Raw genomic sequence first — 27,348 nt, forward strand, 5'->3', positions numbered from 1 at the left:
ATTTCCTACATCCCCACTCTGTGCCCAACACTGGGTCCTCTGGCTCCCCCAGGGAGTCCCCCTCCATCCCCCCACAGCACCCAGTTGGCACCCAGGAGGTGCCCAGAAGTGGCTCCTCTTGGACTGACAAACAAAGGCAAGGGCCACGCCTTCCTGTAGCCTTGGAGACAGACAGTCGGGCTCCAGAGTCCGGCTCTGGTCACTCCCCTCACTGGCCGGGTGGCCCTGGGTGGGTCGCGGCTTCTCCGGAGAGCTGAGTGAGAGGACCCGCGTGGCAGCACCAGGCACGGGCTCAGGGGGTGGCATCACTCCGTCTTTTCCTCCAATGCCCATAAAAGCCCCTCACTGGCTGAGTGGAACCCTTCCCAGGGAGAGAGGCTCAGGCACTCTGGAGTCTCCAGGGCTGGGGCTGGGGTCTTGGGGACTGACCAAGCACTCAGGGGTGCAGCAGTTTCTCAGGCAACGTTCCGAGGCTGCCCGGGAGAGGCCCAGGGCAGGGGAGGGCAGTGCCCAGATTTATCCACCAATCGGGCGGGCTCCTGGCTCGGGAGCACGTTCTTATCTGCCCAGCCCAGAATGGGGAGGGGGGGCCGCCGGCCGGCTCGGGCGGGACACTGCCTGGGGACTGGACACGGAGCAGGCCCGGCAGCCCCAAGCCCCACCGGGTGGGTGACAGCCACTGACGGCTCTGAGCGTCCCTGCAGGCTGGTGGCCGGCCGGCTGCCCATCTCCTGCACCATGTCAGACGGCGAGGGCCCCTCGGCCGGTGAGTCGCAGTGCTATATTTACCCACCACGGCTCCAGGTGCAGAGCCAAGGCCGCTGTCGCCGAGGGCACCAGGCGCCCCCACCCCAGGCTGCAGGCAGCTGCGGGGCTAGACCCCCTTCCTCCTAGCCTGATGCCTGGAGGGGGGGGTAGGGGGGCTGTGCTCCTGGCAGGGGAACTGGCCTTTCAGAGCTGAGTTCTGCTGCACCCGCGGTCTCCCCGGTGGGCCTAGAGCAGGAAGCCGTGCCCGTGGCCATCCGGGGAGTCCGGAGCTGACCCACGGCGCCGCGGGCGCTGGGCTGTGGGCGCGGGGTGCCACGGGCCCCTGGAACTGCATGCAAACCAGTGTGTGTGAACATGTATCTGGGTGGGGGGAGCCTCCAGCTTCCATCTGATTCCCTGAAGATCTGAGACCTCTGGGAAGTTCTGAGCCCCTGGTCTACCTGCACAAGGCAGGCCCTCCAGGAGTCCCCAAATCCTCTAGGTTGGAAATGGCCCGGGACACAAAGGCAGAGGGGCGGTCAGATACTGGGGTCTGCGCACATACCTCTGCCCTCCCCAGGGGACTGGCTGACCACCCTCGGCTCCTTCCAGCCGAAAGAAGGCTCTGAGGTGGACATCCCTCTAGCCGGCCGTGGGTGGGACCAGGGCTGCCCACAGCCTCCTCCAGGCTGCCCGGGTTCAAATCCCAATTCTTTCACTTCTAGGTTGGGTGACTGGCCTGGGGCAAGGAACTTCACTGCTCTGAAGCTCAGTATCCCCAAGTGAAAAAAGAGACAGTGCTAACAGTCCCCCCACCCCCGGGGTGGTTGTGAAGATCAAGTGTGATAACGTGTGACCGCCCATCTATCGGGGCCTGGCATGCAGTGAGCATTCAGTGATGGCCTCGAGGAAGCAGCAGGTGGAGGGTCCTGGGCAGGATTCTCTGCCTCCCAGTCTGGCCCCTCCAGCTGCGCCTTCTTGCCTAAGCCACTGCATGTCGGTGGTCCCTGGAGTCCTTATCTGTCCCGCAGTGCCGTGGAGCATCCTGGGCGTGTCAGGCTGGCCTGGGGTTCCTGGGAGGGTTGTGATTGACAGCAGTGTGGCACCCCCGGGGTGGTGTCTGGTGGACAGTCCTGGCACCTGGGCCTGGCCAAGTGAGATTTGGAAGAGTGTGTGTATGTGTGTGTGTGTGTGTGTGTGTTGGGGAGGGGGACACCGACAAAACTGGCCTGACCTCACCCTCTTCCCCCAAGTGTTAGTGGTGCAGGCTGCCAGGAATTGTCTGCCAAGGAGCCAGTGGGGGGGGGGGGGGGGTGCAGCAGACAGGCCCTTTCTGGCTGGCTCTGCCCACACCTGACACGAACCCGGAATAGCTCTCTCCCTCCACCAGGGACACGGCCCTGCTTTTAGCAGCTTGTAAAACCACCCGCACAGAGCTGGGTATTTCAGGAAGGCCAGAACAATATTTAGCCCGCCGGGGCGATGGAATGGGCGCTGAGCGTGTGCGTGTGCATGTGTGTGTGGGAGGCTGGGAGGAGACACGGCCTTTACTGCCCCTTCACAGTGTAGGAGAGGGTCAGCTGGGCTGGGGGCCGGCAGGCACGGTCGTGGCTCTGCCCACCCTGGCTGGGCGGGTCGCCCTGGGCGAGCCGGGGACTTGGCTTCCTGCCTGTAGAGTGCCAGCTCTGCTGTGCTGGACTTGCTGGGGAATCTGGCTGGCCGGAGTAGAGGCAACACCTGGGTGCAGTGGTGTATGCGTGTTTATTTGGGGGGGTCTCTTAGAGTGTGTTGTCTGAAGGTCAAGACTTTCTGGGATTCCAGCCCCATGGGCAGTGATTGGGTCCAGGAGGCTGCTGTGAAATATTTTTACCTCTTTTCAGAAACCAATCCCTGGGCCTGTGTCTATAGCAGGAAAGTTCTCAGCTCCCCAGCCACGACCTGTGTGACCGAGGGCAGGTTACTGAAGGTCCCTGTGCCTCAGTTTCCTCATCTGTTAAATGGGGACAATAATAGGATATTAGCTCTTCAAGTGCCAATGAAGAGTAAAGCATATAACATATAGAGTAAAGCGGGAATCATATAACCTGCTTAAAATAACGCCAGGCTTACTGTTAGCAGGTGTAACTTATTACTGCTCAACCAATAAGTGAGCTGCAGCCAAAGAGGAAAACGAAGGGGACAGATTATGTGCTGGGTCTTGTCCTGGCCACTTTGGAGATGTTGTTTGATCCCTAGAGGGGATGCATGAACTCCACTGCACAGCTAGGGAAACTGAGGCTCAGAGAAGCAAATAGACTGGCCCCAGTTCGCCCCACTGGTAAATGGTAGAGTCAGGATTTGAACCCAGCTCCCCAGACCCAGACTCAGGGCCCCATCCAGGAAATCCCACCCTGCTTGCCCCTCGCTCAGGACGGGGCTGGGGGTGTCTTGTAGGCCCTTGCGGCTCGCATCTGAAAAACAGCCCTTCTCATTTCGGACAGAGCTAGCTCAGCATTGTCTCCAATAATTTGGAACCTGTACCAAAAAATGTGGTACCTGGTTAAGGTGTCAGGAAAACTGTGCTGAGCAGAGCAGAGCGGCACGCGGTCGGCCCCAGGACTCGTGGCCCTGTGCCTGGACAGGGGAGCCTGGAGGCTAAGGTTACCGGAGTCGACGTTGTATTTATAGCAGGAAGCTGCCTGCAGCAGGAACTGCCCGCCCGCACACCCGGGTCGGCGAAGGGGCTTCCCTTACAGCTGGCTGGATTCTAGGCCTGGCTCCACCCCCGAGTGAAGCACAGCACGGGACGGGCCCCTTTCCCACGGAGACTCGGTTCCCCCGTCTGTAAAATGGGGCCCTACCGTGTCCCTCGCTGGGTCTGGAGACAGTGTCTCTAAGGGCTGCCGGGGCCTGGACGGAGGGGCCGGAAGGTGCTGGCTCCACGCATCCCGGGTCTGCTGAGTGTCTCTTCCTGCCTTTGACCTCGTGGTCGGCCCCCTCCCCTCCCGGCAGAACTCTGCAGGAAGAGAATCCAGCCTCCGTGCTGTCGGTCCCCACGTGTTTGGGAGAGTTTCCAGCAAAGCAGTTTTACAATTCCAAGCACCAAAGAATAGGCCGTTATTCTCAGCAGAGCAAGGAATGCAAGTCCCTCAGAGCGTGGGGGTTCGAATCTCCGCTCTACAGCCCCCTGGCTCTGTGGCCTTGGGTGAGTCGCTCAGCCTCTCTGAGCCTCAGGGGTGGGTTTCCGTTTGCCCTGCTTTGGAGGGTGTGGTGAGGACGGGCACCCCTAACGTGATGAGGGTTCAGCCAACAGAGTGACTCTCTTTGTCCTCCTGAGTAAACTCCCACGGAGGCCGTGGCCCCTGGGGACCCCAGCCTCCCTTTGTTTGTTCAGTGGGCAGTGGACAGGCTTTGCTACTGCCCGTTCCCCTGTCTTTATCACCTCCCTCAGCTCTGCAGCTCCTGGAGCTGTTCCGAGCGATTCAGCTGGGATCCAACAGCTTCTGGGGTCCCCCAAAGGCTCCCCAAGTATCTCTCTTTGCCTGGATACAAGGTTTTTTTTTTCCCAAGTGTGGAGGGCCTGACATTGGGGTGGGCCACCCCCATATCCCACTCAATTCCTCCTGGCATCCCCAGGGCCCAGAGAGAGCCCCACTTCCTTCTCCCTCCTTGTCCTGGCCTGGGTTTGATTCGCCTTCGTGTTTACCAACTGGCCTCAGGGCCTGCGCCTGTGTCAATGAGGAGATTAAAGCAAAACATTTTAATTATTTAGGGCTTGCTCTTGGAGAGGAAGTGTCTTCCCCCAGGAGAGGCAGGCTTGCTCCCTGGGCCTTGTCATCTCTCTAGGTTGTTCCCCCTCCAGTTGATGAGGGCTTCCCCCTTTCTAGATGGGTAAGTGGGTTCAGGTTTCATCTCTTGGGCAATAGGGAGCCAGTAAGAACTCTAGCCAGGGGCTACCTGCATTGCTTCCATGTGTGGGGGGCAGGGACTAGAGAATCTGGAGGCCAAGAGGCCCAGAGGAGGCTGACAGGATGGTCCTGAGGAGAAGGATGAGGCTGACTCAGGAGGGGAGGGACAGGGGAGTAGGGGGGTTAAGCAACTGTTGAATGTGGGGGCAGGGAGGCTGCGTCCCCGGGCTGCCTCCCCCACCAGGGATGTCCAGAGGACAGATGCTCATCTCCAAGGGACTGGGGCTGACCTGGCAAAGTCTCAGAGTTGGTCTGTAAAAACACACGGGAGTGGATGGAGGATGGTGTCCAAAGTCAGGCAGACCCGGCCCCTGCCATGGACGCTGTGGACGCAGGCAGGCTCTCCTCTCTCCCCCTGGCTCGCCTCATCTGTAAGTGCAGGTGACGCCACAACCCCAGGGACTGTCATGGGGGCTCCGTGAGATGTTGCCTTAAAATTCTTTACAGGGGTGCCTGGGTGGCTCAGTCGGTTAAGCGACTGCCTTCGGCTCAGGTCATGATCCTGGAGTCCTGGGATCAAGTCCCGCATCGGGCTCCCTGCTCGGCAGGGAGTCTGCTTCTCCCTCTGACCCTCCTCCCTTTCGTGCTCTCTGTCTCTCATTCTCTCTCTTGCAAATAAATAAAATCTTAAAAAAAAAAAAATCTTTACAAACCGTGAGGCCTGGGGGAGGAATGGAGGGCAGCTGATGGTGCTCAGGAGTCAACCTGAAAACTCTCGCCGTAGATGTGCCAGGCACCTGCTCCTGACGGCAGAAGGGCTCAACCTGAGCAGGATCACACGACCTGGCTGAGAGCAGGGGCGTGGGGGGCAGACACAGGACACAGAAGGCCCCCTAGTCCTGCCCCTCACAGCTCCCTCCTGTCATAGGTCAGTGCCGTGTCCGCACTCCCAACCTGTGGAATCCCTGCATTATGGAGGGGGAGACTGAGGCCCAAGGGAAAGAAAGACTGGCTCGGGGTCACCCAACCGGGGAATGATAAACGGGGACTCAGGCTTGATTCCCAAACATGAGCCCATTCCCTGTGGCACCTTTGTTCCTTCTTCCTGCCTTCTCTCCTCCTGCCCAAAGTCAGCCCATCATCTGGCCTCCGTGGGGCTCTGCTTCCTCCAGGACCCCTCCCTTGATTCTGCGGTTCCTAGGGGACCCTGTCCCCTAGGAGCGCCCACCCCCCAACCATCTGGTTGAGTACTGCCCACCTGGACACCTCTGTCCAGCTCACAGGATGTTGGATGGCAGGGGAGATGGTTGGGTGGGGTTCATTGCTGGGTGACCCGCAACCAGCCTCCTTTCATTTTTGGCCTCGGGGACGTTATTTGTTGGCATCCACCCTCATAGAATCCTACAGGCGAGCACGTGACTCTGCACACATGTCCTGTGTTCCAACATCAGGTGGGGCTCGGGGCCCTGCTCTGCACCCGCCCTCATTACAGCCCTGGGCATCTCCAAGCAGCAAGTGAACGCGCTTTCACGCCATGTGGCTCAGGTCCCTGCTCCGGTGTCTGAAGTGCCCTTGGGATGGGTCTTAACACGACAACAAGTACCGGTTAGAAGCTGTTGGGAATTCAACTGGGAAACGAAAGTTACCCATTTCTGTTCTTTTAAGGGATTGGGTTCATTCTAATTGAGCATTCTTGAGAAAGCAAGGTAGATTTTTTTTTTAATTTTTATTATATCTTTAAATGAAGCTGCTGGTGTTTGCGACCACTTCCTGTATTTTCTTGAATCTATGTAGTCAAAATAAAAGACAGAAACTGGTGGCTGAGGGGCGTCTGGGTGGCTCAGTCGGTTAAGCATCGACTCTTGATTTCGGCTCAGGTCATGATCTTGCGGTTGTGGAATCGAGCCCCGTGTCGGGCTCCGTGCTCAGTTTTGGAGTATGCTTCAGAATCTCTCTCCCTCTCCCTCTCCCCCGTGTGTTCTCGCTCTTAAATAAATAAATAAAATCTTAAAAAAAAAATAAAAGAAACTGGTGGCTGAGATGAGTCAGAGATACCCATTGTCATCCACAACTGCTGATTTCAAATCTTTGCATTCATCAACACAGACCCTTTGTTTTTTTACTGATAATAGCACCCAGGATGGGCTCAGTACGTGCTGGAAAAAAAAAAAACCAAGTAAATCCCAGCGGCTTAAAGCAACAAAGGTATATTTCCCGCTCATGCAAAGTCCTTTGGCAATCTGGTAACTCTCAGGGCGCGTTACCTAGGCGGTGGCTCAGCCTGATGCCTCCATATGGACCCATGCTTCCCCAGTTATGAGGCTGGCAGAGAGACAGAGACACCGCACTGACAATTAAACCCTCCCGTGCCCAAGTGGCCCATCCTGCCACTACAATCATTTCATTGGCTCGAGCGAGTCACATGGCCACACCTAATGGCCAGAAGAAGGAGTACAGCCCTCCGTTTGTGAATGGCAGTCATATCTGCCCCCCCGTTGACTTTTGTCCCCAATTGACTTAAAAAAAAAAAAGTAATCCATTTTAATTATGAAATGTTGGGAGCGTATTGTCTGAGCTGCAGTCTGTAAGCATCTGAAATGCAGATTATGAATCATTCCAACATGCAAGTCACAAAGCAAGGGACAAGATTTTTCAAAACGTGTTCTTTCCCACAGATTTGAATTTGCATTTAAAAGCACAAACATCAGTGTCTGAGAGATTGGGTCACCACACCAGCAAGGAAAAGCATAACCAAGAGAAACATGAGCCGTTAATTTCCGCGAAGCTCTGTTGATTTATTATTTGCTCACGCACTGAAGAGGGTGCTGGGCTGGAGAGCTCCGGAGCCTGTTCAATCAACGCAGTCAACGGATGAAGAAATAGGGTCTGAGTTTAGAAGGAAATGATGGTAGAAATATATTGGAAGGTGAATTATGAGTCTGTGCGCCGTCTCTCTGAGGCAGGCACTATTTCCTTGATCCCACGACACCACCACCACCTAGAGTCTCGCGGTCAGTTCGAGTAATAGTAGCATCTAATGAGACGAGCTTAACCGGAGGGCTGTGGCCATGAAAGCCACATGTCGATTTGTATGATGAGATAAGACCTGGTTTAAAAATAATGTCTGCAAAGACTTGAGGTTGTCTCGAAGCCTTTCCGTAAGGGTCGATGACGTCACCTGAATGGCTGGAAATAAAGCTGGAATTTAATACATTAATATTATTAATTAAATAAAATAGTAAGTAAATATTTCATTAATTAAAATAAATTAAATATTAATTAAATTAATAAAACTGGGATAGTAGGACTCCCTGCTGGGGATCAGATGCCCCTGCAGCCCCGGGGCCCCCCCGGTTCCAACCTCTAAGCCAGACTGTTTAGAGAACTCTCGTCCTAGTTTAAACACATCTTCTACGGTTCCCGCCTGATTTATTTTGGGTGGAAAAAAGTGTCCAAGCATGGTGCAGTTGCAGAAAACACTCTCCCTGCTGCTCCCCTCTGGAGGGGTCCGTGGTCTCAGTGGACCACCTGATTCGGCAGTGCTCAATGGGCACGTCCCGTGTGTGCGGCATCAGCTTGCATTCCCCCCAGGGGTGCACGAGGGTTCCCCTTCCTCCGCATCCTCACCAACGCTGGTCGTTACCTGTTTGATTCCAGCCATCCTAGCGGGTGGGAGGGTATCTCACTGTGGTTTTGATCGGCCTTTCTCTAGTGACTAGTGGTGTTGAATGTCTTTTCCTGTGCTCCTTGGCATCACCCCCTTGGCTCTGAGACTGTAAGCCTCAATGTCCTCATCTGTAAAATGGGGACAGGGACAGTGCCTGCCTCCCAGGCTGTGGTGAGGATTCAGGGAGATAATTGCAGGGCCTTGGCCCAGAGCAGCTGCCCAGCAAATGTTTCCTGCTCGAAGCTGCGGTCTGGGCTTACAATGCCTCCTCTGAAGGCTGGTGGGAGGGAGGGAGTCGAAGAGAGTAGGAAAGTTGACAGTTTCTGCAAGTTGCCAGCCCATTTAGGAAAGGGACAAACCTCATCAGAGAAGGTGTTGACTGACACTGGCCCAGCCCTGGTGGTTTCTTCCCTAGCTGCTGGCCTGGGCCGGCCAAGGGAGTCGGCTGCGTCGGCACAACCCAGACGAGGCAGGTGTCCAGACCACACGCTCAGGGAAGATAAGCTGGGCCCGTCATTGGGGTTTCCGGTGAGGGACACCTGCATGTTTTTCTTATCTTAAGTCATTTGGCCTCTTCCCCTGGACTTCTCTCGAGGCTGGTCACGTTGCCCTCCTGGACTTGCAAGCTTCCGTCTGTCCATGGAGAGCTCTGGAAATCGGCCAGGAGCATCCTCCTGTGAGCTCGGGCAGGAGCCTGGAACCTGGCAGAGGTGCCGATGGTCAAGCTGATTGTGTAGTTGTAACCAGAGCCGGGAGCTGGGCAGGGGGTGAGGGAAAGCCAATCCACCTCCAGATAGTAAGCTCATTAGGCTGCCCCAGAGGGAACAATTCATGTTCTGTTCTGGAGCCCAGTGGGAGAAAGGCAGAGTTCACCCCTGTGGCCCTGGATGTTCAGTTGAGTCTATAATCTGGGAATGGTGGGTCATACCCCAAGGGGACTCCAGGCTCTGGGGCTAGGTGTGGATGCTGCCACTGTGCCCATAGCCACTCGGGGCAGCAGGTGAGAAGCAGGGGTAGGAGTGTGGCTGGGGAATCAGTGAGATGGCATTGGCATTCGAGCTGTGCTACCCAGGGCTGTGTGACCTTTGCAAGCCACAGAACCTCTCTGGGCCTTCATTTGCTCGTGTGTAAAATGAAGCCGATGATACCTTATAGGGTAGCTGCCAAGCACGAATGGAATAGTGCTCGTGGTCAAGGGCAGGTTCGGGGGATTCTAGAGATAGAGGTGGAGGTCCGTGTCTATGCCCCTGCCTCCGTGGGAAAGGTGGCGGGAGGGAGGTGGGATAGGGCTTCAGGCAAAGTGTAGCTTTATTTTGTTCGACATCTATACACTCGAGTGTCAGCCCAGTGAGGGAGGAGACCATGCCTTTCCTGTTGCCTCTACTTCTGTGGGGGTTGTGGTCACCCGGTGGGATCCCGAGCGAGCTCTGCAGTGTAGACCACACTGCAGGGCCTGAAGCAAGAGGAAGTTTGTGCCCAGCCCCAGGACGTCGGGCAGTGTCCACCCCCAAGGGCCTGGCTGTTCCCCCCCGACCCTCCCCTCTGGCTCCTGCCCAGTCTCCTGGGGCTCCTGTAACAAATAGCCATGAACTTGGTGGCATGAAACAACAGAAATGAATTTTTTCACAGTTCGGGAGGCCCAAAGTCTGCAATTAGACACACTGGGCCGAAGTCCAGGTGTCAGGAGGGCCATGCTCCCACTGGGGGAGAATCCGTCCCTGGCCTCTGCCAGCTTCTGGAGGTGCTCCTTGACTGGGGGCCGTATCCCTCTGTCCCTGCCTCCGGGGCCTCCTTGTCCCCCTTCTGTGCATCAGATCTCTGCTGCTCTCTCCTAAGTAGGCCCCCCGCAGCATTTAGGACCATCTGGATAATCCAGGAGAGCCCGCCCACCTCAGGATCCTTAATTTAATTACATCTACAAAGACCCTTTCCCCATATATGGTAACATTCCAAGGACCTAGTGAGTAGAGCTAGGCGCCTTCAGCCTACTTACTGCAGGCATCAACACAGGATCCCCGAGAAGCTTGTGGTCTCCCAGGGCTCTGGCTGGGGGCCCAGGGAAGCAGCCCAAGGGGCTCAGATCCCCCAAGGGAAAGGCTTTGCGCTCAAGGGAGCACCTCACACCTTCCTGGCCTCTGAGCCCCGCTCCTCTCCCTCCCTCCTGAACCGTCTTTGGCTGTCGGACCAAAGTTGCCCAGTGCCAAGGGCAACTGTCTCCCCTTTGTTTCCCGACCCCAGTGAAGAAAGTGATTTATGGCCTGGAGTAAACAGGGTTGGTGGGAGAGGGAGTACAGTGGGGCCTGACTGCAGGAAGAATCAGCTGCTACCTTCCGAAAAAACACGTTAAAAAAAAATACACTCTTTAGAACAGTAGTTTTTTTTAAAATAGAGAAGCCTGAATAAGAAAATAAACCCTAAAATATGTGGATGATGGAAGACATACTCAGGGAAGCTGAGAGCCCGGCTTGGACTCCCCGCTTGACCACATGTGGGGCGGGGGTGCCGCATCGGCTGAGCCTCAGTTTCCCTGTTTGGAACTGGAGGCCCACCTCGGGATGGCGGTGAGCAGGAAGCGGTGAAGGTGGCTTGGTAGGCAAACACATGGAGGGGGTCCCGCCTGCAAAGACAGTGTGAGGCCTCCTCCCCCAGGGAGACGCCCGCACCGCCTGCCTTTCCCGCGGGGTGCCTCTCCGCTCAGCCCTGTGGCCTGGGGTCCCTGATGCTTCAGCGGGTGGGACTCCTCGGGGACTTTTCTCCACCGGAACGTAGTCTAAGCCCCTCGGCCTGGCACACACTGCCTGTCTGGGAGCTCTGCCGGCTGCCCACCCCTCACACCCCAGGTGCGGCCAGGAGACAGCACTCTGTACTTTCTGGGCCATTTCTCTCCGTTTGGTTCCTCCTCCGGGAACACCTCCTTATCCTTAGCAAAGCCCCCCTTCCCTCCCTGCCAGGGGCCCCTCACCAGATTGGGGCCGTTGTGAGTGGGCGGCATCCTCGTCTGAGTCTACGTCCAGCACCTGGCACATAGTAGGTGCTCAACAAATAGCCTTGTTATTGGTCCAATGCTGCTCTTCCTCTGGCGGCCGTTACGAAGGAAGCACCAGGGTCAAGACCCGTCTAAGGCCCTTCTGTGCACCCTGTCCTCTCTCCCCCACAGCCCCACCACCAGGGGCGACCCTCACTCCCACTTTATGGACGAGAAAACTGGGGCCCGGAGGGGGTGGATTGTCACGTGGCTAGTGCAGGGTGGTGTGAGGACTCACCTGCAGGCTGCACCCCCCTTGTCCCTGCCCCGTGTCACTGGGGCTCCTGGACAATTCCCTTCCCTCTCCGGGCCTCAGTTTCCTGATGTGGGAAGTGGGGGAGGGGTTACTGGTGGTGCACTCTGAAGCCTCACCCCTGGAGGTGGGGGGCACAAGACACCGCCACACTGTGTCCCTCCTTGTGACATCCCCTTAATCCTGGGGCAGAGGCGTGGTCTGCCGGGGAAGAGGGCACCTCTCAGCCTGGAATGCCGCATCCCCCACCCCCTGCTTCCCCCAGCCCTGGCACCCGTGACCTCTGGGTGAGGCCAGGCCTCGACTCCCAGCCTGGCCTACCCCAGGCTGGGGGGGTCCCTGCGCTGGAGGAGAGGGGGGAAGGGGAGGCACAAGGGCTGCAGACCGACCTCCCGGGCTCCCTTTGGTGGCCTGGCCTTCTTGTTTTCAATCTGTTTGCCCCAACTGTAAAGTTAGAGGTTCGGGTGTGGGCAGGCAGGGTTTGCCCACACGAATTCACTTGCTGCAAGTCTTGTTTTGAGGGCGGATGAGTCAGCTTGCCATCCTGGGGCAAGGAGCACTGGCAAAGCCATCCACCCGCTGAGTGGTCTGAGCCAGCCTCAGTTTCCCCACCTCTAAGGCGGGACTAGTAGCAGCTGCGCTGGGAAGTGCTGCATGGACCCCACACGGGAGCCGAGGCCTCCCCTGCCCCCCGCCAGACCCCCCGCAGATGGCAGGCACCTGCCCCTCAAACACCTGCACTGTTACAGGAGGGAACAGGTGGTCACGAGGAAAAGCTGTAAATCTAACCGGTCTTTTTAAAAACATCTAACCGGTCTTAATCCTGCTAATGGTTTATCTTCCTTTCATGAGAAGGAGGTTCAGCTTCCGGCACAGGGCCAGGAACAGCAAGCTTTTGTGTTCTTTTGGAAAATCGAGATGGAGCTCAGAAGAGGACGAGTCAGGTGTTGGCGCCTTATCTTTCCTGGCAAAGCCGGGGCCTCTGGGCCAGGTCCGTGCTGGCCGCCGAAGGGAGGCGTGAATAGTGGAAGGGCTGGGCTCCCTGCCACCGGGGCTGTGTCGGGAAGCGGAGGGATATGCAGCCTCAAATGGCATCAGGATCCTGGAGGCCCAGAGGGCTGGAGGCTGGACTGGCCCTGCTCTGAGGGGCCAGGTGTCTGCATCAGGGTCCCTATGAATGCCCTGGGCTTCAGCCTCAGATTCCAGCCGCTGTGTGTCCTTGGGCAAGACGCCTACCCTCTCTGAGCCCTCATCCCCGCCTACCTCTTGTGATGGTTTCAAGGGCCCCAGCAGGGGGGCTGCGGGGTGCCTGGTGCGTGGTAGGTGTCTCATAGTGACAGCTATAGGAGAAAGCACTTGGGGAGGGGCCGCTTCCCCTCCGGGGAAACAGGGGGCTTTTCCTGGTCCCCAGAGCTTGTAGGACTCCAATTCTGATTTGCACTGTTGCTGATTAGTGGCTCAATCCCCACGGCCCCCTCGCCATGGGGCGGGGCGGGGGGGAACTGAGACATGTCTCTTGGTCAAGCAGGGGAGCAACAGGCCTGGAGGAGGTGTGCCCGCCTGCAAAGACAGTGTGAGGCCTCCTCCCCCAGGGAGACGCCCCCACCGCCTGCCTTTCCCGCGGGGTGCCTCTCCGCTCAGCCCTGTGGCCTGGGGTGGTGTGCCCGAGGAAGGCAGAGGGCAAGAGCCAAACCCCAGCCGAGAGCTGGCACAGGGACGGGCTACTTTACAGATGAAGAAACTGAGGCTCAGAGAGCTCAAGCGACCTGCCCAGGTCCAGTTGGCAAGTGGCAGCCCCTGTCCCTGCCATTGCTGTACTCAGTGAGGGGGTAACGCCTTGACCCTGGAACGGTTTTCAGTGAAATGGGGCTTGGGAACAGAATTATCCTGGGTGAGGTCCCTGGGCGCCAGCAATCCAAGGGTCAGCGCCTGCAATGAGGACCCTTCCCTGTGCTGCTGGAGATGGTACCCCCCAGCATGGCACCGGGGCGGGGGGGTGTTGCCGGTCACCAGCAATCACTTCCAATTTAGGGTGGGTCTTGGTGTGGGATGTCAGGCCAGGAACCCGGGCAGGGGCGGGTTGCCAAGGAGCAGGGTCCACGGCGTGACCCCCGCTGATAAATTGGAGAAGTCCCGAGGGTAGCAACTCTGGCCCTGCCCTGCTGCTGCAGGGAGGTGGGAGGGGAGGGCTGGCCACCAAGGCCACTCCGTCCCGCTCCAGCATGAGTCACTGCTTGGCTCAGGGCCCAGGCAGCCGAGGGAGGCCTCTGGCTGGGGTTCCCTGAGGTTAGCAGCCTTGGTGCCCATCCATTCCTTGGTGTTCCTGGCAGGCTTCTGTTCCTTTAAGAACCTGAACTTGAGATACTAGGGTGGGTGGTGAGATGGCTTGAGCTCAGGGATGTTCTAAACCTCTCCTTAAAGAATCGTGGGGCTCACTTCTCAGTGCCCCAAACCTACGCCCTGGGGTTCTCAAACTTTGGTGTCATTACAGCTGCGAGGGGTGGGGGTTCTCCAAAACGATGCATTCCTGAGCCCTACTCAGGGCCCTCGGACCTGTATCTCAGGGCTTCCCGTGTGGCTCACGGGCCCCGGTCTCGGGCGCCCCTTGGCACATCCACGAGATTCTCCACACCCCCTCATGTTCACTCTCTCCAGCCTTCTGTCACATGTCCTCACATGGGCACGTGCCCCTTATCCATATGGCTCACGCCCACACTCCCCAGATGCGTGAGCTAGGCGTGCAGACACACACACACACACACACACACACACACCCAGACCGGCCACACAATTTGCAGGGCCCGGTGCTAAATGAACACACAGGCCCCTGTTCAAGAATTATCAAGGATCTCAAGGTGGTGACTGCAGGACATTAAACCAAGCTGTGGCCCCGTGTGACAGCACAGGTCACACGCCAACAAGGCCAAGCCCTACATACACTCAGGTCACACACCCTGGGGCGCTCGCGGATGAGCTAGCCCGTCGTGCGGGCACCTGCACGTGCACACACACACTCACGTGCACACACATGCTCACGGGCACACACATGCACGTGACACACACGCTCACGTGCACACACTCATGTGCGCAGACACACTCACGGGCACACACTCACGGGCACACACATGCACGTGACACACACGCTCACGGGCACACACACTCACGTGCACAGACACACTCACGTGCACACACATGCACGTGACACACACGCTCACGGGCACACACAATCACGGGCACACACTCATGTGCACAGACACACTCACGTGCACACACTCACGGGCACACACACGCTCACGGGCACACACACGCTCACGTGCACACACACACCCATGGGCACACACACTCATGTGCACACAAACTCACGGGCACACACACTCATGTGCACACACACACTCACGGGCACACACACACTCGTGTGTGGTGAGGCTTTCAAGATAGCCTTTTATTGGGATAAGGAAGTGTGCTGGTTAATGTTTAATAAAGCAGAATCAAAGTTGAGTCATATGTGAGTTGCTTGTAAGCAAGAAATGCCAGATGGAGGATTAGCTGAATCACTGTCTTGGGTTTCATGAGTAGCATTTTAATTGGGTTGTGACTAGTTTGGGAAAACTTCTAAGCTCCCTCTCACCCCTACCCCAACATCTAAATTAAACCGGCACTTATTTCACTCTTCAAACGCCACAAAACGCACCTAATGAAATGTGGACTCAGGAATTCTGTGAGCAGATTTCTCTACCAGACGAATTAGGGGGAATGGGCCTGCCCTTGCTGTCCAGGAGTGGAAAGGGGAGACTCGCGTTCATTGAGCACCTGCTCCGTGCCGGCCTACGTGCTCGGGGAGGTGGAGTTGTCTCTGCACCTGTTTGAAAGCCCTGGGCTCACCACTCGGCACACAGTCAGTGCCTCTGAAGGGCGAGCTTAGTGCTGCACAGACGCGCCTCAGAGATGTTGCGGGTTTGGTTACAGATCGCCGTGATACGGGGACTATCACAATAAAGTGAGACAAATGGATGTTTTGGTTTGCAGGGCAGATATAAATTATCTATGAAGTGTGCAAGACCATCGTGTCTAGGAAAACAATGCACATACCTTAATTAAAAAAGACTTTATGGGGCGCCTGGGGGGCTCAGTTGGTTAAGCGACTGCCTTCGGCTCAGGTCATGATCCTGGAGTCCCGGGATCGAGTCCCGCATCGGGCTCCCTGCTCAGCGGGGGGTCTGCTTCTCCCTCTGATCCTCCCCCCTCTCATGCTCTCTCTCTCTCTCAAATAAATAAATAAAATCTTTAAAAAAATAAAATAAAATAAATTTTAAAAAAATTAAAAAGACTGTATTTCTAGGAAATACTAACCATGCTGAGCTTTCAGCAAGTGGTGATCACTGGGCACAGATCACCTTTTTTTTTTTTAAAGATTTTTTATTTATTTTTGTGAGAGAGAGAGAGCACGTGAGAGAGAGCACACACAAGCAGGGGGAGGGGCAGGGGGAGATGCAGACTCCCCGCTGAGCAGGGAGCCCTGGGATCATGACCGGAGCTGAAGGCAGACGTTTGACTGACTGAGCCATCCAGGCGCCTGAGCACAGATCACCTTAACAAATATAAGACTAATGAAAAGAATAATGAAATATTGGGGAGAATTATCAAACTGGGACACAGAGACACGAAATGAGCAAATGCAGTTGGAAAAATGGCACCAGGAGACTTGCCTGACACAGGATGGCCACAAACCTTCAATTTGCAAAAAAGGCGGTATCTGCAAAGTGCAGTAGGACAAAGGATGCCTGTGCTCATCAGAGCCTAGGATCCCGCTGATTGTTAGATGCACATTCTCTTCTGGACCACTAAGAAAGAGAAAACACCGCCATTCATACCCTGACACCAGCCAAGGCGGGTGAACTCGCTCCGGTCTCAGAGGTGCTTAATTGTGAAAAGCGTGTCTCAGAGTGGATACAGGGAGGGATCAGCCTCCCAGTCCACAGATGGGGAAGACTGAGGTCCAGAAAGGGTAAGAACCAGCCAGGGGGGCTTTTGGGCTCTTGCTATTATGTGAACAGAGGCTTAGGAGGGCTTATTCCAGAGTTCTACCCAAAATGCATGCATGGTTGTTTTTTCCGGGGTGAGGGGAGCCCTGCCTCAGTTTCCGTGAAATGCTACTGTGCGCCCCTATCTGTGCGGCCTTGGGGTTCAGGGGTTCCCTAGAGGCTTCATTCTTTGCATCTCCCCCACATTTGACCAGAGGTAGGCACAGTTGGGAGCATTTTCTTCAAAGCAAGTTTTAGAGATTATAGTAATTTTGAGGACCGAGTCCTGCCTTGAGCCCAGCCCTCGGCTTCCCATGCGATAACTCATCATGGGAGGATTTTTCTGAGACAGCAACTGACCTTTGGAAGGCGATGAGCTCATGAATATGCATTGGCTCATCCTTGTAAATTATGCATTTGATAGGGAGGCTTCCTGGGGAGGCCAAGGAGGGCCAGGAGTGCTTAGTCCCGACAAGGCTTGCTCACAAGCACTTCTTGTGAAGCCCATATCCTGCTTGCCCTCCCTCCCCGTGACAATGAAATTGCGGGGCGCTACTCAGGCTCCATTCAAACATGGCACTCGGGTCTTCTAAGAATCTGGAGTTTACTTGACTGTTGGTTCTCTGGTGGCAAGGGGGCAGGGCAGGCGTGCACTCGCCCCCCCGGGGCAACTTTCTTCAGACACATAGACCTTGATAGTCTGACCTACGGAGGCTGACACCCAGACGTGTGATTTACATGTTGTTTAGATTTCAAGGGCTCATATTCCTCCGAACGGGAGCGTGCTCAGGTCCCGGTGGCCCTAGCATCTTGCGATTAGCCTGGGCCGAGAGTCAGGGTAGGACCCAGGTGGTAGCAGGAAGGGAAGGAGTTGTTTGGGGTGAGCACAGGCACCTGCCCTCCCCAGAGCCACCCTCGGCCTCCCAGATGCGTTGCCGTGCATGCAGCAGGCAGTCGGGGTTCAAGGTGAGCTCTGCATGGTCTGCTCGGCTGGATGGAGGTCACCCCTCCCCCGTGTCCCTCCCTCCTCTTGCCCAGCTGCTGCCATGTGGGCCCACCTTCCCCGTGGCTTTCCGGAGGTTCTGCCACGTCTTGCGGGTCACACCTCAGCCACCCTTGAGGATAGCCCTGGGCCAGGGGGTCCTGTTTCTCTGTCTACATCCTTCTGGGACCGTCAGCTCCTTTTTGCTCCCCACATGTGGGCACATCAGACCCTTCCTTTCATTCCCTCCTTCCCGGTCACGGTCCAGGCCTCAGCTGGAGAGGGAAGGGCCTGTCCTGGTGAGTGGCTGGGAGGCGGCACTGCGGGTTTGCAGCAGGCTCACCGAACACTGGAGCCCCCGGCACGCCTTCCCCCTACCCCCCTTGCTGGAGGGCCTGAGGAAGCCGCCCCCAGAACACTGTGAACACACATGGATCGAGAGCTATGGGCCAAGGCTGAAACCATTCCATCTCTTAAAAAAGTAAACTCCCAGGGGCGCCTGGGTGGCTCAGTCGTTAAGCGTCTGCCTTCGGCTCAGGTCATGATCCCAGGGTGCTGGGATCGAGCCCCGCATCGGGCTCCCTGCTCAGCAGGGAGCCTGCTTCTCCTTCTCCCTCTGTCTACCACTCTGCCTACTTGTGCTCTCTCTGTCAAATAAATAAATAAAATCTTAAAAAAAAAAAAAGTAAACTCCCAAATGTGTATAAGAAACAAAACCTCTGTGGAAAGTTAGAGACGCGGAGAACAAGAAACCGCTATCACCTGCAGTCCCTTCACTTGGAGACGCAGCGTGCTAGTGTGTGGGCTTCCTTCCTCACTGCACCTGTTGCTGAGCAGGACGGTCCCCGCAAGCCACCCGGAAGAGGGCGTCTCCCATCCCTCGGTCTCACCATTGTGTCATAAGTGTTTCTCACGTTGCTGTGTCATCTCCAGAATTACTGCTTCTAATGACGGCAGAACATAATGCATGGGACCCTTCCCTTATGTTGGGTGTTACGTGCAGGGTTTTAAAAAGTCACTGCTCAAAGGAAATGACTTTCAGCCGTCTATTAATTTTTTTTTAAGATTTTATTTATTTATTTGACAGAGAGAGAGACAGCAAGAGAGGGAACAGAAGCAGGGGGAGTGGGAGAGGGAGAAGCAGGCTTCCTGCCGAGCAGGGAGCTTGACGCGAGGCTCGATCCCACGACCCTGGGATCGTGACCTGAGCCGAAGGGAGACACTTAACTGACTGAGCCACCCGGGCGCCCTAAGTGTGCTTTTTTAAATTGATATTTAGTGTGCATCCAGCAAAGTGAGCAAGCTGTAAGCGCACTGCTTGGTGACTTCACAAAGTGAACACACAGCTCCCTGCATCAAGAGGCAGAATGATACAGCCCCCGAGGTCCCCCGATACCTCCTTCAGCACTACCCCGAGGGCAAACACTGCTCAGACCCCTCACCCTATAGATGAGCGTTGCTTGTTTTAGACATCATGCGTCTGCAAATACAAAGGTTGGGCAAGAGCTGGGGCGCCCGGAACTCACACACGGTACTGCGAGCTTGGCTGTGGTCTGCATCACTATTCTCTTGACTTCCCTCTAGATCCTCCACTAAGCTGGACAGATGTTTTGATTGATTTTAGCTTTTACCATTCACGTTCCTTCACCTCTCTGAGCCTCAGCACAGAATAAAAATGAGCATGGGAGGGGCGCCTGGGGGACTGAGTCAGTGGAACATCCAACTCTTGATTTCGGCTCAGGTCTGCATCTCAGGGTCATGAGATGGAGCCCCTCGGTGGGCTCTGCGCTCAGTGTGGACTCTGCTTGTCCCTGTCCCTCTGCTCTTCTCCCCACCTGCTTGCTTGCTCTCTCTCTCAAATACATAAAATAAATAAAATCTTTTGAAAAACCGAGCACGGGGAGTGACGTGGGCTGGCCACTCAGGGCAGTGGGGGACGCCTCTTCTGACCCTTCATGCGCGTCACCACACCCACTCTGCTGGGCCAGGCCGGGGCAGGGAGGGCGGGGGGAGGCTGTGGCTCCCAGAGGTCACTGACCCATGGAGGCCCTCCCTCGAAGGCAGGGTTTGGGTATCAGGGCTGCACTTTGCTTCTAGCTAGGACTGCAGGCCAGCTCAGGGCCTTGAACGCTTCCTTGAGGAGGAGAGGGTTTGTAGCAGGCCAGGAGGTCTGGGCGCCAGAGTGGGGGTGCTGGAGACAGGCACGAATCCCACGCCAGCCAGTGATTTGCAGTGTGACCTCCGGGGCTGCCCTCCTCCTCCTCTCACTCCCCTCTCCTTCTCCTCCCCCTCTCCCTCCTCTCCCTCCTCCCCTTCCCTCTCTCCCTCTCACTTCTTCCCTTCCTTGTCTCCACAGCCCTGCAGATTTACAGACAATAAAGTGCTGCTCAGAGAGGCCACTGACCTGCACCAGGTCACATGGACAGGAAGAGCAGGGGCCAGAATTCAGCCCTAATCGTCCCTCCCTCATGCCTTCCTGGCCACCACTGGGGCCGAGGGTGGTTCTTCCCCACCGGACACAAGCTAAGCTCCTCCTGTCGGGACCTTGTCCAGCAAACCTCACCAGTTCCAGCTGCCAGAAGCCTTTTCTCTTGGTTGCTTCCCCAAAGGAGCACAAAGCCCGGGCTGCCGCCCCCGTGGGCCCACCCTAGACAGCTGGACAAGGAAAATGGCAGCAGGGCCTACCCTCTGGGCCAGGTCTCGTGTGAGACTGTGCAGGGGAGCCATGCTGTCCCCGCTCTGCCCACGGGGAAGCCAGGCTCAGAGGAGGCAGGAAGAGCCTGCGCCTCGCGCTGTGGGAGAGGTGAGGCCAGATCCAGGCCAGGTCCACACGGTCCCAGCAGCCCCCTGTGGGGTGTGAGCTCCCAGAGGGGGCCAGCCGTGCAGGGGGGTTCAGCCAGGGGAGCCGCTGTCTCTGTGGATGACAACCCTAAGACAAGCATCCGTGTGGCCCCTCGGACAGGACGCTGCTGTGATCCGTAGCTAAGGCACCTCAGCACCGGCTGGTTCTTGTTTCTAGAAGAAAGGGCCGCAGCAGGGGGCAGCCTGAGAGTCATACTCGGCCCAGTGAACGGTCTCCGCCACCCAAATGCACACCCCTATGGGGCCAGCGGGGTCCGGCCTGCCTCTCATGGGGCCTGAGCAGAGAGACAGCAGTTGGGCAGAGCGGAAGGACCCACTGTATGTATACTCGGGGCTCTCCAGACAAACAGAAACAATGGGATATATACAGGGATCTTTAAGAGGGGATTTATTATAGGAATTGGCTCAGCTGGTTATGGAGGCTGAGAAGTCCCACAGTCAGCCGTCTCCAAGCCTGAGAATCAGGAAAGCCTGTGGTAGAATTCAATCCCAGTCCGAAGACCTGAGAATCTGGGGGACAGTAAGTCCCAGGAGATGTGAGTCCCAGTCTGCATCCCAAAGCCCCAGAAATCAGGAGCGTAGGTAACCCAGCGCAGGAGATGATGTCCCAGCTCATAGAGCTCAGAGTCCCACATTTTTGTTCTATTCAGGCCCTCGGGGGGATTGGGTGGCGCCCACCCACACCGGGGAGGGCGATCTTCTCTACTCAGGCTAGGGATTCAAACCCACTTCCTGAAACACCCTCACAGACACACCCAGAAATAACGTTTTTACCACTGATCTGGGCATCCCTTAGTCCAGCCCGGTCAACACAGGAATTCGCCACGACACCCACTAAGGTTGGGAGGGTGTCTGTGTAGGGAGGACAGAGCCATGCTCTAGACAGCCCCACTGAGGGTGTCACTCCCTTGGCTGAAAGAACTGACACCTTTGGGAAGAATAAGAACACTTCTCAAAATGCACTGATCAATGTTAAGCCATAGACCTGTCAACACATACAATGGTGGACACCTCCTGGGGGTCCAGTTCCCAGGTGCAAGCATGAACAAGCCACTGCCCTGTATGTGAGGTGGGGTCCCCCAGAGCCGTGCTCCCGGGAGAAGCAGGTGCAGAGAGGGGACAGCAGGGCAAGGAAGGAAAGAGACCAAACAAGATGCAAGTGCATCCCTCAGGGGGCTCTGCATGTGAATGGCACCTCAGTGGGCCCCAAGGCCAAGGGCAGGCCCTTTGTGCTCACTCACTGGGCAGCTGTTGGTTAAGAGCTACGGGGTGAGGGGAGGGCGAGGGGAGAGGATGGGGGTGCGTTTCTCTTCACCTGCAGGACGTGTTAAAACTCAGATTCCTGAGCCCAGAGATTGAGTCACTGGGTGGATAATTTACATTTCTAACAAGCTCCCAGGTGCAGCTGATGCTGAGTACTGCATTCCTGTTTTCAGAGGCTGGAGCCCAGTGGGGCACGGGGACTTGTAAACAGAGGGCAAAGAGAGCCATGGAGGGTCAGGGCAGGCTTCCCGGAGGGGACACTGGAGGTGCTGCTGGAAGGAAACGGGTTGGTGGCTGACGGAGTAAGGAAGGAGAGAGGCCCCCACCAGCCTTGCAGTCCAGGTATATAGCAGAAAAGGGAGGATGGACTACGCATGGCCATGGAAGCCAGCATGCTCGGTGAATATGCACAAAAAGTTCTTGATAGACCTTTGGCTTGGCCAGTGGTAGGTCTGTGTCAGTGTCCGGGGACCCCCAAACCTCTGCCTTACCCATTCCTCAACTGGTATTGCTTTCTTGTGATAAAATACCTGTACCAGAAAATTCACCATCTTACCCATGTTTAAGTGCACAGTTCAGGGGGGTTAAGCACATTCATACTGTTGTGCAGTCACCATCACCATTCATCTCCAGAACTCTCCATTCTGCAAAACAGAAACTCTGCATTCATTATTCATTAAGCACTAATTCTGCCTCTCCCCTCCCCCAGCCCACTGTCATACAGGATTTGTCTTTCCGTGACCCGTTTAGGTGACTGTCCTTTGTGATTGTCACTTATCGTAATGTCCTCAAGGTTCAACCGTGTTGTAGCAGGTGTCAGAATTCCCTTACTTTTTTTTTTCCTTAGAGGAAGAGAAGTATCTTCTTCCCTGTAAGCACCAGAATTTCCTTACTTTTTATTTATTTTTTTTTAAGGATATTTTATTTTTTATTTTTTTTATTCTTATGTTAATCCCCATACATTACATCATTAGTTTTAGATGTAGTGTTCCATCATTCATTGTTTGTGCATAACACCCAGTGCTCCATGCAGAATGTGCCCTCCTCAATACCCACCACCAGGCTAACCCATCCTCCCACCCCCCTCCCCTCTAGAACCCTCAGTTTGTTTTTCAGAGTCCATCGTCTCTCAAGGTTTGTCTGCCCCTCCGATTTCCCCCGCTTCAAGAATTTCCTTACTTTTTAAAAAAAGGTTTTTATTTTAATTCTAGTATAGTTAACAGTGTTATATCAGTTTCAGGTGTATAATATGGTGATTCAACACTTGCATACATCACCTGGTGCTCCTCATGATAGGTGTACTCTTCATCCCTATCCCCTACTTCCCATCCCACCCCCGGCAGCTCTCCTTTGGTAACCACTAGTTTGTTCTCTGTAGTTAAGAGTCTGTTTCCTGGTTTGTCTCTCTCTTTTTTCCTTTGCTCATTTGTTTTGTTTCTTAAATTCCACCTATGAGTGAGATCATATGGTATTTGTCTTTCTCTGACTGATTTTTTCATTTAGCCTTATACTCTCTAGCTCCATCCATGTCGTTGCAAATGGCAAGACTTCATTCTTTTTTATGGCTGAGTAATATTCCATTGTGTGTGTGTGTGTGTGTGTATGTGTGTATACATATATATATCACCGCTTTTTTAATCCATTCACCTGTCAATGGACACTTGGGCTGTTTCCACCTGTTGGTTCTTGTGAGTATGCTGCTTGAACATAGGCATGCAAATATCTACTTTCAACTATTTTGAGTAGACAGCCAGAAGTGGGATTGCTGGATCCTATGGCAAGTCTATGTGCAATTATTTTGAGGAACTGAATCAGTATTTTTTATCACCCACAGATTGAGAATTTCAGGGAGGCTTAGCAACAGCGAGATGAGCCGGTCATTACGCTCACACATTATTTAATGCTTGATCAATAGCTTCATTATCCTAGACTTAAAAGCCGGGTTTGAACTCTTCACCGTTGAAACTGCATTGGACAAGTTAAATATCCACCCAAATCCACATCAATAATTTGTTCCAGTTGGCAAGGGAAAATGTTTAAAATGCAATGAAGCCAGCAGATACCCACAACCCTGTGTTGCCAAGCAGCGATCGTGCTCACAGACGGCCAAAGCTTTTCTTATAAAGAGGAGGAGGCCAGTGTCCGCACGGAGACAGCGGGTCTGTCGCTAATGGGGTGAGGCTGGCCGTGGAGTTTCTATAGGAGGCAAAGTGCAATCCATCATCTTGGAGTGTTTACTTTGAAAGTGCGGCACGTCCACTGGGAATCACAGTTTTCCAAGGTCCTCTTGCTGTTTTTGCTGATTCATATTCCCATAATTCCTTCACCGCATAATATTTTCCCATTGCCATGGCGACCGTGTGAGGAGAAGGCATAGGGAGAAACTTCAGAGTTTCCTTCTTATTCCACAGAACTGAGATTCGACTTCTGCTGGAGAGTGGGCTACAGGTTTCTATTTTAAAGAGAAGAGGTAGGTTCCACCAAGCCGAGTTTTCTCAGGCTCAGAGAGAGCAGGAGTCAGGGAATGAGAACAGCTGGGCAACTGGTCCTGGTTCCAGCACTTTCTAGCTGGTTCTGGCACGTTCTGGTTGTTGACCTTGGGCAAGACTCTTTGCTTCTCTGAGCCTTGGTTCCTTTCTCTATAAAATGAGATGCAGAATGGCAATTAGGGTTCTCTGTGGAATTGATCGAGAAAATGCAAGACATTTACAAATTGTAAAACTTTATTAAAAAAAAAAATTCCCCAAATGCAAAGCCCCTTAGTCCCGGCCAAGGTGCTGCCGCAGGTGGTTTTGTCTGGCATTGCTGTTGGCTACGTTCCTTCCGACTGCCCCAACCCCCTCATTCACACACACAGCAGCCTTGACCTCCTCAAGGACAGAAACTTTACTTTGTCATCCCGATCTCTCCGATTTGCAGAGCACATGACTTTTCCTAGTGCAGGCCTCAAGGACTACTTGCATTGAGCTCAAATTTGGATCCAGCAAGTACTTGCCAAGCTCAGTCTGTACCAGGCTGTGGGGCCACGGACACAACTTGGGGGAGGGGGCTGAGTCAACCCCATTCTGAGACCTGCCTTTGATTTCACAGCAGCCTTTCCCAGGGGAGGGGGTGGTGGGGAACAGAGAGAAGCATACCTACCTTAAAAGTGCACAGTGAAATGTAAGCTTCAACCCTATTTCAGGAACCTTCCAAAGCAAAGCAGAGTTGGGAAACTGGTTCATTGCAATGCCACGTGTTGCATGAGCTTCTCAGAACCTCCCTGTTGGCAGAGGTGGCCCAGAGAAGGGAAGGGTTCATTCTGTGTGATGGGGTGGGGGTCTCAGAGAGTTTCATGGAGCAGCTGTCCCGGCTGGAGGCTGAAGGCCAGGAGCTGCCACATGGACTGAGCTGCCGCGGAGGAAGAGACTTGGCGGGCGCCGGGAGAGCTGTGTGCAAAGGTGCACGGGAGCGGGCTGTGATGGAAGGAGCTGTCAGTAACTCCGTGTGGCTGGAGCGCAGAAGAGGAGGGAGGTGGACAGAATGCAGGCCGGCTAGGGGTGACCACACACACTACAGCACTCAAGTAATGGGCACAAAGAGAATCCGTGCTCAGATCGTGGGCCCTGTGCACCAGACAGCTGGTCGAAGGGGAAAACTTTGAAGTGCGCTTCGACCCTCCCCCCCATGCTGGTTGTGTCTTTTTTTGTCCCCAGTTTGGGGCTCCAGAGTGAGCCTGGCATTGGTTGGAGGTTTTGGTGTGGAGTCAAGACAGCCAAGAGCTGCAGACCCCTCCACCATTGAGGGGATCCCACCAGAGGATCCTCTTCTGGTCCTCCTTTCTCTGCAGACCCCATGTGGCCAACAAGTGCCCCTCTCATTTCCGGAGATCCCTTTCTCAACCCCAGCCATGCATTTAGAGCAGACAATCCAAACTTCCTTGGTTTATGTGGTCCACCTGATGTCACTGCTTTGGGGGCATCACAACCGATGAAGGGGGAGCTCTCCACACTACCCATCCCCACCCTTTAAGACACCAGTCTGGACCAAGGACAAGGCATATGTGTTTTAGCATCTGGACAAGTGCCATGATGTCCTCTAGACGTACCTGCTGTTAATGCTCAGGTTTTCTTGGGACAGTACATTGGAGACACTCAGTTTAAATGTCGAGAAAATTCCCCCCAGGCTGCATCTCCCAGAGCAGCCAGCCAAGGAGGGGCAGACGAGCCCCTCTCTCAAGGCCCCTTTATTTCGTTACTCTCCCCTTTCTCCCTTCTTGCCTGGGAATAGAAACAGGGGCCCAGCGGGGCTTGATCTAGCCCCTGTCACTCCTTCAGCTAATGTCCCACCCATCCTTCCTGCCTCCTCCAAATTCTAGTCACCTGACATCCATAAATGTCACATACAGACTTTCCTGCCTCCTTCTCTTGCATCCACACGGTTCCCAAGACACTTGTACTCCATCGTAATGCTATTCCCCACTTTCCTCCGAAGTGAAGGGATTGCCCTCTCTGCCTTCCTCTGGTCCTTTTGTGGGAGTCAGGGCTGCTTCTAATTCCAGTTCTGACACTAGACCAGTAATTTTACCTTCCTGGGCCTCAGGTCCCTCATCTGTAAAATGGGGATCATAATACCACCCGGCCAGGTAATGAGAATTCTGTAACTCTGTGATGTGTTGAGCACTGGCCTGGCACCTAGTACATACGGAATAAACACTAAGTCCTTCCCTTTCCTACTCTGGCCTCTAGCAACTTCCACTGTGATTATAATAATCCATGTCTGCCTTACCCACTAGATGTTGAATTTTAAAGTTCTATGATTTAGTCCTCTGTGTTTGTCCTAGCAGAGTGATTTTCCGTCTTTTTTTTAGAAGTCTGTCATAGTGAGAAATATATTTTACATCATAACTTATATGTATAAATATCAATTAGGTCAAGATGTGTTGGGATCCTCTGTCATTACCGATTTTTTTTTAAATGGTCTAACTGTTCTATAAATTGCTGAGAGAGAGGTGTTAAAATCTCCTTGTATGATTGTGGCGTTGTCTATTTTTCCCCTTTATTTTTTTTCTTAAATTTTTAAGTCATCTTTACACCAACATGGGGCTTGAACTCACATCCCCAAAACCCAGAGGCACACATTCTACCGAATGAGTCAGTGCGGAGTCCCTATTTCTCCTCTTTAAAGCTATCAATCTTGCTTCATGTATTTTGAGCCTCTTTTATTTGGCACATGCACCTTTATTACAGGTATGTCTTCCTGATGAATTGATCCTTTCATCATTAGGTGGTGTCTCTCTTTAGCTCAAGTGATATTCTCTGTCCTAAAGCCCATTTTATCTAGTATTAATAGAGCCACTCCAACCTGGTCGTATGTTACATCCTTTCCAACTCATTTACTTTCTGTCAAAATGACTTTATATTTAAAGTGGGTCTCTTATAGACAGCATATATATAGTAATGTCTCACTTCTTGTCCCATTCTAGTAACCTCTGCCTTCTGATTAGAGTGGTTGCCCATTACCATTCAATATAATTATTTGCTTGGATGGATATGAGTCTATCATTTTTTTTTAAAGATTTTATTTATTTATTTGACAGAGAGAGACACAGCGAGAGAGGGAACACAAGCAGGGGGGGTGGGAGAGGGAGAAGCAGGCTTCC

General features: G+C 54.4%; 1 protein-coding gene across 1 annotated transcript in view; it reads left to right on the forward strand.

The window, feature by feature from the left end:
- Window positions 1–590: 590 nt before the first annotated feature.
- Window positions 591–27,348, forward strand: part of EML1 (EMAP like 1) — a 182,197-nt gene continuing 155,439 nt past the window's right edge. Inside the window, exon 1 of the mRNA XM_045901512.1 lies at window positions 591–766. Coding sequence (XP_045757468.1) covers window positions 739–766 — 28 coding nt within the window. The 5' untranslated portion in view covers window positions 591–738. The remainder of the gene's footprint in view (window positions 767–27,348) is intronic.

Source organism: Mirounga angustirostris, unplaced genomic scaffold, assembly GCF_029215605.1.
Source record: "Mirounga angustirostris isolate CCGP_5_RB_7025 unplaced genomic scaffold, mMirAng1.0.hap1 SCAF_9, whole genome shotgun sequence".
In the NCBI taxonomy this organism is placed as follows: Eukaryota; Metazoa; Chordata; class Mammalia; order Carnivora; family Phocidae; genus Mirounga; species Mirounga angustirostris.